The following is a 17288-nucleotide window of genomic DNA, read 5'->3' on the forward strand; positions in this document are numbered from 1 at the left end:
GCTCAATGCATCAACACCAGCCGGACATGGATGGCGAGTCTTGGTTTTCGTGGCCACTACCAGCTGCGGCACCGTCCCATGGGCCTGTGATACGAGCGGGTGGCGTGGATGCGATGCCAGCCCCTATTTTTAGCCCGGTTTACTCATGTCGTCGATATTTCCTGGCACCATATGGTGTGAACAAGCAATAGTCGGAGAATTCCTCTCACTCCATGACGGCCATCGCCATCTAATCGATAAGATCAAACTCGACGGCGCATCTGGGTCTGCGGAGATGGCGCCCGACGTCTGAAGCTTGTAACATGGCGCGCACTGCAGGCACATCCCAATATCCACCTCACGCCCTTTCATCTAGCTCTCATTTGTCTTTGGCTCCATGGTTTCAACACGACCGAATCACGCCGGGACAATTTCAGATCTCGACCTGACGTCAAAGCGCGCCCCTCGTTGGGACCGACAAAATCAATCCTTGTCTCTCCATCGCGGGCGCTACCCAAGGGTCTACTTTATCGTGAAGTCACGCACACAGCCTCCCGCTGTCTAGAGCAGTGGGCCTCGACGCCGGCTGGCCCAACGTCTTCGGGCGAGCAAAAGAAACGTTGGCTGACGGCTGTCGAGCGACGAAAAAATTATCGAGAGCAGTTGGCGGCATGGGCATGCTCCGTCGCCGCGCAATCGATACGGTTTCGACGGTTAGTGCATTGAAGCGTGCAGCGATGATCGTTCCCGGGGGGCGCGCGACCGCTAGCACGCATGTCTGGTAGTGGTTCTCTGCCATGCGTCTCCGGGTCCCAGATGCACGTCTTCGCCTGGAGAAACAGGTGCAACGTGAGGACAGTATCGTGCAGAGGTGCTTCTCGGGGTCACGCTGTGTCGCGGTGCCATCCTACGTGCTGCGAAGCTCGACATCTCTCACGACCTTTTCGTCGCATCAATAAGCAGGCGAGTGGAGCCGCAACGGGGATGCGAGGTAATAGGGCTGTTCAGCGTATTCTATTCTATTTTTGCGCCCCCTTTTCGTGATCGCTGGGTCTCCCAGTCAACACAAGCCCAAAGGCGGCTGGTGCGGCGGCGGGCAAAGCTGAGCTAGAAGCATCGTAGCCCCATGCTCTCCAGCGCTCCGTCTGGTCCAGAGTAGAGTTAGACAGCATACCGTGCCGGCCCCTTTGCAACGCAACTCAACGGCTTTGGCTTTGGCATCCTTTACCTTCGTTTGTACACCCTTTCCACATTCGCTGATTGTAATTATTCCCGCCGCGTGTTTTTCTTGTTCCGCCAGTCCTGCCAGCAGCCCTGCGGACGCAACACCAACAACATTGAAGAGTCTCCACGACGCGCAGTTGCCATCCGACCGCCGACCGCGCCTGCCTGACCCCTCGGTCTCTCACTCGCTCCCACGGGGACGCGGCTGCCCACCATGGCTTCCAACCCGCTGCAGAACCCCTCGCTGCCTTCGCTGCCCCAGCACCAGCAGAACGACACGGGCTTGACTTCGGCCCTCGCCAGCCGGTACCACGCACACCTGCCCATTGCCGCCCTCTCTTCCCAGGGCATTGTCGCCATCAACACATGCACAGACGCGAGTCTCGGTGTAGATGGCGGCAAAGAGGGAAGCGCCCACCAGGCCGCCGAGGACCTCTCGCACAGGGCCTACACGCGCCTGGGACACCGCTCCGAGGACCAAGCCATTGTCTTCCTGTGAGTGCCCGAACTGCATCTCTCTGACATCTCTAACATGTTCCAGTGGCGAGTCTGGCTCCGGAAAGACGACCATCCGCGGACACATGCTGAGGTCCTTCATGTCCTTCTCCCAGACACCTCTCTCCAAGAAGATTGAACATGCCAACTTTGTCTTCGATGCCTTCACCACAACCAAGTCCCTCACGACCCCGCAAGCCTCCAAATCTGGTCTCTTATTAGAGCTCCAGTATAATACCACCACCGCGAACAACGCCACCCTGCTTGGCGCCCAATTCCTCGCCCACCGTCTCGAGCGCAGCCGCATCGCTTCCGTGCCGACTGGAGAGCGCACCTACCATGTTCTCTACTATCTCCTCGCTGGCACCAGTGTCAATGAGAAGAAGCACCTGTTCCTCGACGCAGTAGGTGGAGAGGGCGCAGGCAACCGCACCTCGCTCGGCTCCAACAAGAGATGGCGCTATCTCGGACACCCTACACAGCTCAAGGTCGGCATCGATGACTCCAAGGGCTTCGCTGATTTCAAGGCCGCCCTCCGGAGGCTAGAATTTGGCAAAGAGAGCATTGCAGGCATCTGCGAGATCATGGCTACCATCATGCACATTGGTCAGCTCGAGTTCGAGATGGGCCAAAACACAACTCCTGCGCCTGATGAGAGCGGTGGATACTCCCATGAAGGTGGAGAGTCCATTACGGTTGTCAAGAACCAGGAGTCTCTAGTACCCATTGCCCAGTTCCTAGGCGTTGCCATATCCGATCTGGAGCAAAGCTTACGGTACAAGTCCAAGACTCTATACCGCGAGCGCGTTACCGTTATGCTGGACCCCAAGGGTGCCCGAGCCAATGCAGATGAGCTTGCCCGTTCTCTGTACTCGCTCCTCGTCACTTGGGTCATGGAGCAGATGAACTCAAGGATCTCAATGCCATCCGAGCAAATCTCAAACACTGTTTCCATGGTCGACTTCCCAGGATTCGCCAACTTCGCCGCCACTGGATCATCACTGGATCAGCTCCTCAACAACACTGCGAACGAGTCCCTTATCTCTTTCTGCCAGGAGAGCTTCTTCCAACGGCAAATCCAAGAGCTGGAAGCCGAGGAGATCTCTCTGCCGCCCATGGCCTTCTACGACAACACAGCTGTCAAGACCGGCCTTATGAAGCCCGGCAACGGTCTTCTGAGCATCCTAGACGACCAGATGCGCCGTGGCAAGACTGACATGCAGTTCCTCGAGGCCATTCGCAAGCGTTTCGACGGCAAGCACCAGGCCATTGTTCCTGGAAGCTTGACAGTCGTGCAACCCGGCAGCAACTTCCCCACCCCCAACACTTCGCCCACCTTTACCATTCGCCACTTCACTGGTGACATCGACTACAGTGTAGAGGGTCTTTTGGAGGAAAACGCTGAGCTCATCTCTGGCGACATGATGCACCTGCTCAAGTCCGCCCAGGCTCCCTTCGTTCAACAGCTCTTTGGACAAGAGGCTCTTCAGAAGATGACACACCCCAAGGAGAAGTCAGCCATCGTCCAGGCTACTGTCAGCTCCAAACCTACACGCCAGCCCAGCATGGCGAAGCGGAAGGCCGACAAGACTGGTCGATTCGGACGTCAATTGAACGTATTCGACGAGGATGCCATTAGTGATGCAGAGAGCAACATCTCGGGCACGAAGAAGCCCGGTGAAGCTCAGAAGCAGACTGGTGCCGCAGGCCAATTCATCAGCTCATTGAGGACCATTGAATCGACAATGCGCAAAGCCAACGCCTACTTCGTCTTCTGTTTGAAACCAAATGACCGAAGGATCGCGAACCAGTTCGACAGCAAATGCGTCCGTCAACAAGTTCAGGCTCTGGGCATTGCCGAGATCAGCCAACGTCTTCGGGTGGCTGACTTCAGCATCTTCATGCCTTTCGCCGAGTTCCTTGGGCTTGCACAAACTGACCTCGCCATTGTTGGAAGCGACAAGGAGAAGGCTGAGATGGTTCTCGATCACAAGCCGTGGCGGGAGAACGAAGTTCGTGTGGGTGCCACTGGTGTCTTTTTGAGCGAGAAGTGCTGGCTCGAAATCGCCAACGTTTCAAACCTCGCTCCTTACGCTCGTGGGCCGACTGATTCCAACGACAATCTGCTTACACCTGATGCAAACCGATCGTACGGCGACGTGCGCGCTGGTCTCCTCTCACCCTCGCCTGGTGCTTATTACGACGACAAGAGCGGCAACTACTTTGGCCAGAGGGATATCGATGCTCGCTCAGAGGCGCCATCGGGCATCACGAATGGCGACATGTTCCACGGCTTAGAACAGCCCAAGGCTATCGACGACGAGAAGGCTGCTGAAGCCAAACTACAGGAGGTCGAGACTATTCCCACCTCAAGCAGTCGAAAGAGATGGGTGTTCATTGTCTACGTCATGACATGGCTCATTCCCGACTTTGCTATCCGGTACATCGGACGCATCAAACGCAAAGATGTGCGTATGGCGTGGCGAGAGAAGTTGGCTATCAACATGATCATTTGGTGGAGTTGTGCCTTCGTCATCTTCCTCATGATTGGCTTCCCCGCTGTTATTTGCCCGAAACAACACGTCTACTCTGCTGCCGAACTGACATCCTTCAACGGCAAGGATGGAAACGAGGCTTACGTTGCCATCCGCGGTATCGTCTACGACCTGGGAGAGTTCATTCCTCACCATTATCCGAGCATCGTTCCACAGAAGAATCTGGAGAAGTATTCTGGAAAGGATGCTACCAATCTGTTCCCCGTGCAGGTTTCCTCTCTGTGCTTGGGCAAGGACGGAAAGGGAATCAACCCAGCCGTGCAGCTGAACTACAAGAACTCCAACTACACCGACTCCGCAGTGAACAACCTCATCAGTACCACCGACATCAACGCGCAATACCACGACTTCCGATCTTTCACAAACGACACTCGTGGAGATTGGTGGTTCGAGCAACAGATGTTCCTCAAGGCCAACTACATGAAAGGTCGTGTTGGATACAGCCCCGAATACCTGAAGACACTTGGAAACAAGGGTAACTCGATCGCCTACATGAATGGTCGTGTGTACGATTTCACGGATTACATTCCTGGTGGTCGTGAGGTCAAGTTCAAGGTCGGCGAAGAGCCTGATGACAAGAACATTGATACCGATTTCATGGACCCAAGCGTTGTGGACATCTTCCGAGTTCAGGCCGGTAAAGACATCACCAAATACTGGCAGAATCTCAACTTGAACCCGCAAACAAAGGCAAACATGGAGACCTGCATGAACAACCTGTTTTACGTCGGCGATCTCGACACCAGAAACTCGGCCAAGTGTCTGTTCGCCAAGTACTTCCTCCTCGCAATCTCCATTCTCTTGGTCAGTGTTATCGGATTCAAGTTCCTGGCGGCCCTTCAGTTCAGCCGGAAGACCGACCCGGAGAACATCGACAAGTTCATCATCTGCACTGTGCCTGCCTACACCGAAGACGAAGACTCCCTCCGTCGCGCAATCGATTCCGCCGCCAGGATGAAGTATGATGACAAGCGCAAACTTCTTGTCATTGTCTGCGATGGTATGATTATCGGTCAAGGCAACGACAAGCCCACTCCTCGCATCGTTCTCGACATTCTTGGTGTTCCCGAGGCTACCGATCCCGAGCCTCTCAGCTTTGAGAGTTTGGGTGAGGGTCAAAAGCAGCACAACATGGGCAAATGTTATTCGGGTCTCTATGAGGTACAGGGTCACATTGTGCCTTTCCTGGTCGTCGTCAAGATTGGCAAGCCTTCGGAAGTCTCTAAGCCTGGTAACCGCGGAAAGCGTGACTCACAGATCATCCTCATGCGATTTCTGAACCGTGTGCACTACAACCTCCCCATGACACCGCTTGAGCTCGAGATGCACCATCAGATTCGGAACATTATCGGAGTCAACCCCACCTTCTACGAGTTCCTCCTCCAAATTGATGCCGATACCGAAGTCGCACCTGACGCCGCCACCCGATTCGTCGCAGCCTTCCTCCACGATACCCGCCTTCTTGCTATTTGTGGTGAAACCGCTCTTACCAACGCAAAGTCTTCGTTCGTTACCATGATGCAAGTGTACGAATACTTCATCTCCCACAACCTGACCAAGGCTTTCGAGAGCTTGTTCGGTTCCGTCACTTGTCTTCCTGGTTGTTTCACCATGTACCGCATTCGCGCTGCCGAGTCTGGGAAGCCACTGTTCGTTAGCAAGGAGGTCGTCGAAGCCTACCAAGAGATTCGGGTCGACACTCTACACACGAAGAACCTGTTGCATCTGGGAGAAGATCGCTTCTTGACCACGCTACTTCTCAAGTTCCATCCCAAGTACAAGACCAAGTACACGATGCGAGCACACGCTTGGACTGTCGCACCTGACAGCTGGTCCGTCTTCATGTCTCAACGTCGTCGCTGGATCAACTCTACTGTGCACAACCTGATTGAACTGATTCCGCTCACGCAGCTTTGTGGTTTCTGCTGCTTCAGTATGCGCTTCATCGTCTTCATGGATCTTCTTTCCACGGTTGTACAACCCGTTATTGTTGTCTACATCGGCTATCTCATCTACACGCTGGTGTGGTCCCCCGACATCGTCCCTGTCACTGCGTTTATTCTTCTTGGTGCCATCTATGGTCTGCAGGCTATCATCTTCATCATCCGACGCAAGTGGGAAATGATTGGTTGGATGATTATCTACATCTTCGCAACACCTGTCTTCGCCTTCGGCCTGCCTTTGTACTCGTTCTGGTACATGGACGACTTCTCGTGGGGTAACACTCGTGTTGTTGTTGGTGAAAAGGGTCAGAAGGTTCTTGTCACAGATGAAGGCAAGTTTGATCCTGCCAGCATCCCCAAGAAGAGGTGGGAGGAGTACCAGGCGGAGATGTGGGAGCAGCACACCATCCGGGACGACCGCTCCGAGGTTTCAGGATACACGTACGCCACCAGGAAGCCTTTCGGAGGCGGATCTGTCGCTGGCTCAGAGTATGGAGGCATGACACCATCTCGCTCTGCGTCTCACCTTGGTCTCCCACGCTACGACAACCACTCACGATTGAGCCTCGCGCAGAGCGGATACGGTGCGGACAGCATGGAAATGTCGAACCTACCAAGTGACGATGCCATCTTAATGGAGATCAAGGACATTCTATCCAAGTCTGATCTCATGAACGTCACGAAGAAACAGATCAAGGGCGAACTAGAGCAAAGGTATGTCAATCCCCATTTGTTTGCACAACCAACACTAACATCATCCCAGATTCGGATGCGATCTCACGCTCAAGAAGCAATTCATCGGCTCAGCTGTCGAGTCACTGCTCATCAGCGGCCAGCTCTACTAGGCCGTTGTGCCTTTAGTTTGTCACGGCTTCGTTGATGCTTTATGACTCTACGTGTTGCCAAAAGAACCCGTTTCGTTGTCAGTCACTCTCAGGCCTCAGCGCATGGCTTTTATCGCTACTATTGTAATATCGACATTGCATTCTCTCATTGGGTCGGAGTTACAGACGTGGTACGGCGTTGAATGTATTGGGATTAAATGGAGCAACACGTTTTGTGTTTTGTCGTCATTTGAGTGTCATTTGCGTCGGAAGGGAAAACATGGCTGTAGATTTGGGTTGTAGCATGAGAGAATAGCTATGAAGAATCGCATACGGATACACAACACACATTTCCCATGACTCACCCATTCATGCGCTTATCCTTCTGATCACATTTTTCACCGGTCACGAGCAATGCTTAGAAGAACAGATGAGTCAAGAGTCGTCATGCTACCAAAATCGAGCATGAAGAACGTCTGAAGATGATTCAGTGCAGGCCTCCATGGCAGTGATTGGTCCGAGCGCCTCCTACCCCTCCACAGCTAGCCGTTCGCCGCCCGCCGCCACACAGAACAATCGATAACTCCAACGGAATTTCGCAGCAGCCCGTGTGCGTTTGCATTTTCCTGTCACTCTTTTGCGGTCCAGGCCTTTGTTGGTTTACTCGGGACCCCTTCTCCTTCGGCTCCGCTTTTACCTGCTCCTGCCTGCACTGTGTGGCGCGCCTGCCTGCTTGAGCACTTGCGATTTCTACGGTGCATTCCCACAACCACAAGTGCCACCCGCCGAGTGCACCCCACACCCCAAGTAATACACCGCATACACAATGCCGCCCAAGAAGAAGAACAACAAGAAGGCGCAGGACGACGACTGGGAAGCCGAGCTCGGCGAGTCTGTCGCGCCCCAGGATGCCTCTGCAGCTGATGCCGCGCCTGAGGATGCTGCCGCCGAAGACGATGCTGCTGGCGGCGGCCTGATGGCGGCTCTTGCGAAGCGCGGCAAGAAGAAGAACAAGAAGGCCGCCAACACCGAAGTGGAAGGCGAAGACCCGCCTGTTGACGGCGCAAATGGAGACTTCGACGCCAAGGCACCCCAAGAAGGAACCTTCGACGACGATGACGACGATGTCTTTGCTGGAAACTACGGCAAGAAGAAGGGCAAGGGCGGCGCTGCCGCGAAAGCAGAGGAGCCTGTCGAGGAGAAGACGGACGATGCCCCTCGTGTAAAGACCAAGGCCGAGAAGGAGAAAGAAAAGAAGGAGAAGGAGAAGCAGCGAAAGAAGGAATTGGTATGTTCGCAGCATCTGCCATGTTCATTGCATGATTGTGTACTGACCGCATGCTAGGCTGCGAAGAAGAAGGCCACTGGTCCTGCCAAAGCCGAACCCGCGAAGGCTGCTGAAGCCAAGCCAGAAGCCGCTGCTGCACCCTCAGCCGCTACCGCAGACACCACACCCGCTGCCGGTGGCAAGAAGAAGAAGCTCAACCCTGCGCTAGCTGCCCTTCAAAAACAACAGGAAGAGCGCAAGAGGAGGGAGGAAGAGATTGCGCGCGCAGAAGCCGAAGAGAGAGCTAGGCTGGAGGCGCTCGAGGCACAAGAGGCCGAGGAACAGAAGAAGAAAGAGGAAGCTAAGGCTCTGAAGAAGCAGCGAGAGAAGGAAAAGATCGAGCAGCTGAAGAAAGAGGGCAAGTACATGACAAAGGCTCAGAAAGAGGCCAAGGCAAAGAACGAACTCCGTCTGCAGCAGCTACTTGAGCAAGGTGGCACAAAGGTTGCTGGACTTGCCGACGAGGTTGACAAGAAGAAAAAGCCAGTGTACGATGACCGCAAGAAAAAGAAGAAGAAGCAAGCCGAGACCCAACAGGAGAAGGAGGCTCGCGAAGCTGAGGAGGCCGCCAAGAAGCTCGAGGAACTCAAGCTGGCCGAAGAGCAAGCCGCCGCTGCAGCTGAGGCCGCAGAGAAGGCTAAACTTGATGCCGAAGCGAAGAAGGGCGAGGACGGTGACTCTGCCGACGACTGGGAAGCCCAAGCTGACGAGTTGGAGGGAGTCAAAGACAGCTGGGATGTCGATACCGACGAGGAAGAAGAGCGCAAAGCAAGCGAGAAGAAGGCCAAGGACGAGAAGGCGGCAGCGGAGAAGGCTACAGCAGACGACGCCTCCAAGTCCAAGGATACCAGCTCAGACTCTGATTCCGAAGACGACAGCGAAGACGATTCATCCGAAGACGAGGAAGGCACTGCTACCCAGCGGGCCGAAGCCGCTCGTAAAGCTGCCGCCGCCGAAAGACGGAAGCAGGCTCACGAGGAGGCCCTTGCCGCGCGGTCAAAAGACAACCTGCGATCTCCCATTTGCTGTATTCTTGGTCACGTCGATACTGGTAAAACGAAGCTGCTCGACAAGATCCGTCAGACCAACGTGCAAGAAGGCGAGGCCGGAGGTATCACACAACAAATTGGTGCCACCTACTTCCCCGTCGAGGCACTTCAGAAGAAGGTTGCTGTCGTTAACAAGGATAACGAATTCGTCTTCAATGTCCCCGGTCTCCTAGTCATCGATACACCTGGTCACGAGTCTTTCACCAACCTCCGGTCTCGTGGTTCCTCACTTTGCAATATTGCTATCCTCGTCATTGATATTATGCACGGTCTTGAACCTCAAACCATCGAATCGATGAAGCTCCTCCGAGACAGGCGCACACCTTTCATCGTCGCTCTCAACAAGATTGATCGTCTGTTCGGCTGGAAGAAGATCGATAACAACGGTTTCGAAGACAGTTTGAGCCTCCAAAAGGCCTCCGTTCAGTCCGAGTTTGAGGAGCGATGGACCTTTGTTCGCACCCAACTCCAAGAACAAGGTTTCAACTCGGAGATCTTCAACCGAAACAAGAGCATGTCCAAGTTCGTCTCCGTGTGCCCAACATCAGCGCATACCGGAGAAGGTATTCCAGACATGATCAAGCTCATCGTCAGACTCACGCAAGAGCGTCTGACTAACAACCTCATGTACCTTTCTGAGGTTGAGTGTACTGTGCTTGAAGTCAAGGTCATCGAAGGTCTCGGTACCACTATCGATGTTATCTTGTCCAACGGTGTCCTTCACGAGGGTGACCGGATAGTGCTATGCGGTAACCCGGAGCCTATAGTGACGAACATTCGAGCGTTATTGACACCGGCTGAGATGAAGGAGTTGCGTGTCAAGTCGCAATACGTGCACAACAAGGAAGTCAAAGCTGCCATGGGTATCAAGATCGCCGCCGACGGTCTCGACCAAGCCATCGCAGGTTCGCGTCTGCTTGTCGTCGGTCCGAATGACGACGAGGAAGATCTCATGGACGAGGTCATGGGTGATCTAGCCCATTTGCTCAGCAAGGTTTCCAAGACTGGTCGCGGTGTCTCCGTACAAGCGTCTACCCTTGGTTCGCTCGAAGCTCTCCTTGAGTTCCTGCGTGTATCCAAGATCCCTGTCGCCACCATCTCCATCGGTCCTGTCTTCAGAAAGGACGTCCTTCGTGCAGGTATCATGTTAGAAAAGGCCAAGGAATACGCTGTCATGCTGTGTTTCGACGTCAAGGTCGACAAGGACGCCAAGGCATACGCAGAGGAAATCGGTGTCAAGATCTTCGAAGCTGACATCATCTACCACTTGTTCGACAAGTTCACAGCGCACATGAAGCAGCTCGAGGAACAGCGGAAGGAAGACTCAAAGATGTTGGCCGTCTTCCCCTGCGTACTCAAGCCCGTTGCTGTCTTCAACAAGAAGGATCCCATCATCATTGGTGTGGATGTCACTGAAGGCGCACTCCGAATGACAACGCCCATCTGCGCCGTCAAGAAGAACGCCACCACCGGTGCCAAAGAGCTCGTTCATCTAGGAAGAGTGTAAGTTGTCCTATTCCTTCCCACTCCATCCCACATCACCTTACCACCTTACTAATCCTTTTCAACAGCACGTCCATCGAGCGCGACCACAAACCCATGCAAATCTGCAAGCGAGGCCAGCCTTCCGTTGCCGTCAAGATCGAAGGCTCCAACCAGCCCATGTACGGTCGCCATCTGGAAGAAGACGATATCCTTTACTCTGCTATTAGCAGAAAGAGTATTGATACGCTCAAGGAGTACTTTAGGAGCGATGTTAGTCAGGATGAGTGGAAGTTGATTGTGCAGTTGAAGAATGTGCTTGATGTGCAGTAAGAAGTGGTGTAGGTGTGGATGGGGGCTTAGGGGGATGTGAGAGAGTGGAGAGGTGGTGGTGGTTAGATGGTGGTAGTGTATGATTTTAAAGTCTATTTAGTGTGTGTTTGACCACTGTCTTGTGGTTTCTTTTTTTCTTGCCTTTCTAGGCGCGAGGCAATAGCATTTGTTTGGCGTTAATAGTGCAACATATTCATCTAAACTCTGCTTTTCGCAACTGGACTTTCCTTTTTGCATTGCGGGTAGGATAACTTGATATGCTCACTCAGGCTCTCGACAACATCCCGTAATTGGCACCGTCAGCAAGCCTGCTGCGCGCATGGCGATTTGGCTTGGAAGACCCTGCTTCTCTCCATGTCTTGCTTCTTGGCCCTTTGCAGGTGGCTATCTGCCACTGATCCGTTCCGGTGATGTCAATGATGATCGCTCCAGACGTTGCGCTCTGGGTTAAACGCCCTGGCCTCATGCTGAAGAGACCTCCGCTGGTATTCTCTCGATGTTCTCCTTTCAACTTGCTCAAACTCCGATCATCCTCTTCGTCGTCGCTGAAAACTGGCTAGACCAACATGGGGCAGCGGTGCAGCATGCCAGATACCTCCACTGGGGAAGTTTGGAGTGCATGCCGAGGTTTGCATAGCTGTCGTAGGGAGACATGGCAACGATCGCAACGGCTTTGTCGTAATCGGGAACTGGACGTCTTCAACAACTTTGATCTTGATTTGGGATTTTGCATCGAGCTTGGTGGGTGGAGGGATGGATTCGGTTGGGGATGATTTGGGCGACGCGTCCTTGGTGAGTGATGGGAAGAGCGCGCGCGCGATCTCGAGCGATAGGACTGAGGACATGGTGAATAGAGAACTCTTATAAAGACTTCTTGTCACGCAAGTCACGAATGCGCAAACGTAAATTGGAGTTGAGTCGTTGCTATCGTTCAGAGATGTTGAATTTCATCACGACATGCACCAGCGCGTAGTTATACATGCTCGTAGCGTTCTCGTGCTGCTTGCGCAAGTTTGCGATTACGCAGGCGACGCAGTGGCTCAGTCAAAGTTTTCGCAATCTTACCTTCATCCATCGTGAGCGTCGTGGTAGATGAGCCTCTACGGACGCGTGGGGGAGTGTTGGTGGTGTTGGTGTTTTGGCGCGATTGGCTGGGTCGGACCTGCGATTAGCGGGCGCAGTACTGCAGGATCTACCAGGAAGGATCGCCATAGGCTCCAGCGATGTCTTTTGGCAAAGGTTGTGAGCCTTTATTCCCTCCCTATCCTTCGCTCCCCACCCCCGGCGTAACTTTTCTTCTTGTTGCGATAGTCCGCGATTCTAGGTGGGTTGGGTGTGAACGCGTCTACGGGGCTCAGGCAGAATCACTTCGGCGAGGAGTCAGGGCTTCCAGCTCAGACCGCTGCGACGACATGCGCTGCTGATTCGCGACACGCTGTTCGAAACTATGCTGCAGATTTTCATCAGAGCGCGACAAGAGCTAGGATCCCGGCCATGTACATGTCCTTCGTCATCGCGTTCCCAGCTGTCTGGAAACAACGAGATCTGCCTGGCCGCGTGCTCTTCGGCGACCGAAAAGAATAACAACTCTCGACTATGTGAGCGCATTTCTCTACGCGCATCAAGAAGTTACCTGGTATTCTTGTGATCATTATGAGCAACTACAAAATGTTGAGATCGAAGAAAGGACGTCATCATGCTCGACTCGCCAGTGTAGCGCCCGGCACGGTCCCGAACTTTAGCTTCACACGATCCACAATTTCAGCCGCATCTTGATCTCGAACAAGCTCACCATGCCGATTCTTGGAAAGATCTGAGCCAGGATCGGCCATGTACAGTTTCGATACCTACCAATCCTGATCGTAGAACTCTTTGTCCATATCTGATCAACGCCAAACTAACACACAAGCGGCGATCATGCCGTCTGTTCAGAACATCTGCTTATCGGAATCTCATCAGGGTGGGTCATACTAAGATCGTGGCGCGAGCGCCTCTGTCATGTCCTGCGAAAGTTCTGTCGAAATTTTGCCAGCTGTTGCTTCTCAAGTTACAGTCTGGTGAAAAGCACACGGCATGGCTCTTCCGAATGCTTCACGACCCGTTTCCTGGTCGAATACTACAGCAGCATCGACAAGACCACCAAGTCCCGTCAACATCGAAAAGGACCATGACAAAAGTCGCCAGCCGTCGACCATAGCAGACTTCAATCCAGGCATCGATCCTGAGAAAGGCCATCCACCGAATGCAGGTCAAGAAGCAACACCAAGCGCTCCTCATGCCTCATCGCAAGATCGTCCTTCCGCGCTGGAGTGGGACGGTCCAGACGATCCTCTCAATCCTCACAACTGGAGTGCAGTGCGAAAGTGGTATCAAACATACACAATATCAGGCATCGCATTCGTAGGAACCTTCGCATCATCTGTCTTCACACCCGCCATCGAACAATCAGCATCAGACCTCCACTCCACCCAACTCATCGCAACCTTTGCATACTCTATATACGCTCTCGGACTCGCTTTCGGTGGACCATTCGCCGCGCCTCTGAGCGAGACATTCGGACGGCGACCCCTCATCTTCATTAGCCTGCCCATCTTCGCGCTCTTCATCCTCGGAACGGGTTTCGCACAAAGCATGGCAAGTCTGGTAGTGTTGAGGTTCTGGGCTGGTTTCTTCGCTGCTCCAAGTCTGAGCATGGGGTCGGGCACCCTGAGCGACATCTGGCCGCCTGAGAAGCGGTCTGGTCCCATGTCGCTGTATGTCGCAACACCGTTTATGGGCCCAGCTTTAGGACCTATTCTAGGTGCTGCGGTAACAAAGACGCGTGGTTGGCGCTGGACGTCTTGGTTGATACTCTTCTTCACCATTGTGCTTGTCATTGCGCCTGCACCGTTTTATAAAGAGTCGTATAAGCCAGTCCTCCTACGTCAGCGCGCGAAGAAGCGGAATCTTCCTCTGCCGCGGTCGCCGACTGAAGGCATGTCGTTGCCGAAGATTGTGAGCACATATGCCACGAAGACACTCACGCGGCCGATGCATATGCTGCTCACCGAGCCGATCGTCGCGACCTTCAACACATACAGCGCTTTCAACTTCGGCTTGCTATACGCCTTCTTCGCCGCCTTCCCGTACGTCTTCGCAACAGAATACGGCTTCGATAGTATCTCGACAGGCTACACGTTCCTTGGTCTGGGTGTCGGCGTCATCGTCGCTACCATCTGCATCGTTTCATTCAGTAAACTTTACTACCTGCCCCGCGTACGGAAAGCGATTGCAGAGAAAACACCAGCACCGGCTTTCGCAACATCACGACTAGCACCCGAGAAGCGCTTACCCCTCGCATTCGCCGGCGGGCCCATTTTAACTATTGGCCTCTTCCTCTTCGGATGGTCGGCCGCTTACCGCGTCCATTGGATTGTACCGACTATCGCGGAAGCGTTTTTCGGAATGGGAAATATGCTTATTTTCATGGCGTGTATGATGTATATTACTGATACCTATGGGCCGCTCTATAGTGCTAGTGCTATGGCTTCGAATGCTATATTGCGATATGTACTTGGCGGTACTTTTCCTCTCTTCGCAGTCCAGATGTTTCGGAGGTTAGGGCCACAGTGGGCGTGTACGTTGCTGGGGTGTTTGAGTATTTTGGGGGCGTGTATACCGTTTGTGTTGGCGAGGTATGGGGAGGTGTTGAGGAGTCGGAGTGGGTATAAGAGAAATGGGTAGATTTTGGATGAAGTTTAGCGTAATACTCCATGAATGATAATGCAACAGCGTCTAGCGAGCACCGAGGAGTGCGATTCAGAGCCCAAGATTTACAGTTTAAAGTCACATGGTGTGCGACATTGGTATTGTCGATGATCTCAAGCTGAGAGTTAGCGGCAGTGGACTGTTTTAGAGGAGAAGTAATTTCTTAGGAGACAAGATGTTACTAGTATACCACCAAGGACTACATAGACATGTTTTTGAAGGAAAAGGACGTTCTTCTGACATGTTGCTAGTAAAGACCGTGATTGCAGCACCCAAACACACAACGCCTGACGAAAACAATCCTCACTCCTCCATTCCTTCCTCCACGGCAAGAAACTCATCCCAAGCTTCGTTTGGTCCGTCATCCACATCATCGACGAACGGATCGAATTGAGTTTCATGGTCGGGTTGCAAAGTGATGCTTTGCGGGTTGTCGATGTGTGTGGTTGTCGGTACGGTTGTTGGTGCTTTGGCGTCGTAGTCGATGGCGCCGTGGGAGAGGAGGAGGTCGACGATCTCGTTGTGATTGTAGAGTTTTGCAAAGTTCAACGCTGTGTGCTTCCAAGGGTCTCCAGTCTTCTGGTTTACATCGACATCTTTGTGCTGAAGAAGCAGTCTCGCAGCTTCCAATTTGCCGTTTCGAGCAGCATACATCAGAGGACTTCCAAAATATCCCACACATTTGTTCACATCGATGTCTGGGTGGGCTAGCAGAACTTCGATGACTTCGCAGTCGCCCTTGCTAGCAGCGACATGAATAATAGTCTTTAACGTTCCGGGTAATATTTCGTTCGGACCTCCAAAGTCTGGACGTTTGAGAAGTCTGTGAAGCAAATCTTCTTTGGTGAACGAGAGACTTGTTGGCGAAACATCAGATGATATGCAATGACCGTCTCTCAATGACTCCGAGTGTTTGAGAAGGAAAGAAGCTGTTTCCCAGTGCCCATTGGAGACAGCATAGTGCAGAGGTGTTGCCTGGTATTTGTCTCGGCAATCAACATCAACACTTGGATGGCGGATGAGCTGCTCCACGATCGATGTATGCCCATTTGAGGCGGCTATATGCAGTGCTTGTCGAGAGAAATTTGTCTCCGATGTTTTGTCGACGCGATCACAAGCGATGAGAATTTCCATAACTGACTTTCTTCCAAGCGAGGCCGCTGAATGTATTAGGGCGCGGTTGCCCCTATATATCAGGTTTACGTCGACGTCTGGGTCGTCAAGTAGCGTGGCTACGAGTAAGCTATGGCCTGTATGTACTGCAAATTGAATTTTCTTTGAAGCTTTTCGGTCTTCGAAGTCGTCGCCCAGGCGCCTGATATAAGCATTGACGATAGTGATAGTGCCTGATCGTATCATCCAACTTTCCAACTCTTGAGCCATATCCAAAAGCACTTTCTGTGTGACACGCTCAAAAAAAGGCTCTACGGCATTGCAGTGCCCACTGAGAATAGCCTCGTGTATCGACAATCGTTTCTTGTCGTTTCTCAAATCAACACTTGCACCCCTCATAAGAAGGTACTCGACTGCCGCTGCTTGGCCAGCTCTAGCAGCGCAGTGTAGAGCAGTAGATTGATCATCCGCCTTTGTGTCCAATGATATGCCCGAGTCTAGGAAGACCTTCAGCATAGCCACATCTCCTGATGTGGCTACTCGCATAAGGTTCGCTTTACTGTACAGCGGTGCGTCCGCGGAAACATCAATTTGGGTCTCGTCGCAAATCTTGACCGGCGCTTCCAAGAGCCCGGACTGGTGCTTTTTCTTTCGATGCCTTTCGAGGTTATCTTTGCGATTGGATGTGAATGAACAGCGCTCAACATGGCAACGATACTGTTCATTGCCCGTGCGGTGTCTAGATTTGATGTGACGACCGAGGTCCACACGGAGTGCGAAGCCCTTGTTACATGTTTCGCAGATGAAAGGCTTGGTGTGTGTTCTCAGATGCTTGCTGCTCTGCGTCAGCTGCGGCTAAGTGGGCTAAAGCGCACTGGCTTACTTCAACTTCCCCAGTGTGTCTATATTCTTGGAACAGGTAGGACACACAAACTTATCGAAGGTCATCTTGATGTTTGTGGCATGCTGATACTAGGCCCTTGGTTTATATCTTCATCTACCTAGTTACATTTGACGCCCCTGGACCCGCAGCCAGTCTACCTACGTAGTGTCTGACATTTCAGACGAGGCTAATAGCTTAGGCGCCTGAGGTTTCTTCCAGGGGCACGTAGGCCACATGCTATTGGTTTCGTAGCCGGTTCCATGTAGCCTCTTAATCTACCGCTTCCCTCGACCTCGCTATCATCAATGCACATCCCCAACAGCAACTCATTCCG

General features: G+C 53.0%; 4 protein-coding genes across 4 annotated transcripts; 3 read left to right on the forward strand and 1 right to left on the reverse strand.

The window, feature by feature from the left end:
* Positions 1 to 1417: 1417 nt before the first annotated feature.
* On the forward strand, positions 1418 to 7041 carry J4E87_006982 (uncharacterized protein; the record flags this gene model as incomplete). The annotated part of the gene is made up of 3 exons (XM_049378582.1): positions 1418 to 1698; positions 1745 to 6910; positions 6960 to 7041. 3 exons carry the CDS (start codon positions 1418 to 1420, stop codon positions 7039 to 7041), a joined length of 5529 nt encoding a protein of 1842 aa, XP_049231603.1.
* Positions 7042 to 7846: 805 nt separating this feature from the next.
* J4E87_006983 (uncharacterized protein) lies at positions 7847 to 11211 on the forward strand (the record flags this gene model as incomplete). The annotated part of the gene is made up of 3 exons (XM_049378583.1): positions 7847 to 8308; positions 8366 to 10899; positions 10968 to 11211. 3 exons carry the CDS (start codon positions 7847 to 7849, stop codon positions 11209 to 11211), a joined length of 3240 nt encoding a protein of 1079 aa, XP_049231604.1.
* A 2073-nt stretch (positions 11212 to 13284) lies between these two features.
* J4E87_006984 (uncharacterized protein) lies at positions 13285 to 15117 on the forward strand (the record flags this gene model as incomplete). Its single annotated transcript, XM_049378584.1, has 2 exons — positions 13285 to 14613; positions 15094 to 15117. 2 exons carry the CDS (start codon positions 13285 to 13287, stop codon positions 15115 to 15117), a joined length of 1353 nt encoding a protein of 450 aa, XP_049231605.1.
* A 144-nt stretch (positions 15118 to 15261) lies between these two features.
* Positions 15262 to 16796, reverse strand: J4E87_006985 (uncharacterized protein; the record flags this gene model as incomplete). The annotated part of the gene is made up of 2 exons (XM_049378585.1): positions 15262 to 16742; positions 16790 to 16796. The coding sequence occupies 2 exons, from the start codon at positions 16794 to 16796 to the stop codon at positions 15262 to 15264; spliced, it is 1488 nt and encodes a 495-aa protein (XP_049231606.1).
* Between the last annotated feature and the right edge of the window lie 492 nt (positions 16797 to 17288).

The sequence above is a fragment of the Alternaria ethzedia genome (genome assembly GCF_023757985.1).
Source record: "Alternaria ethzedia strain BMP 0044 chromosome Unknown scaffold_18, whole genome shotgun sequence".
In the NCBI taxonomy this organism is placed as follows: domain Eukaryota; kingdom Fungi; phylum Ascomycota; class Dothideomycetes; order Pleosporales; family Pleosporaceae; genus Alternaria; species Alternaria ethzedia.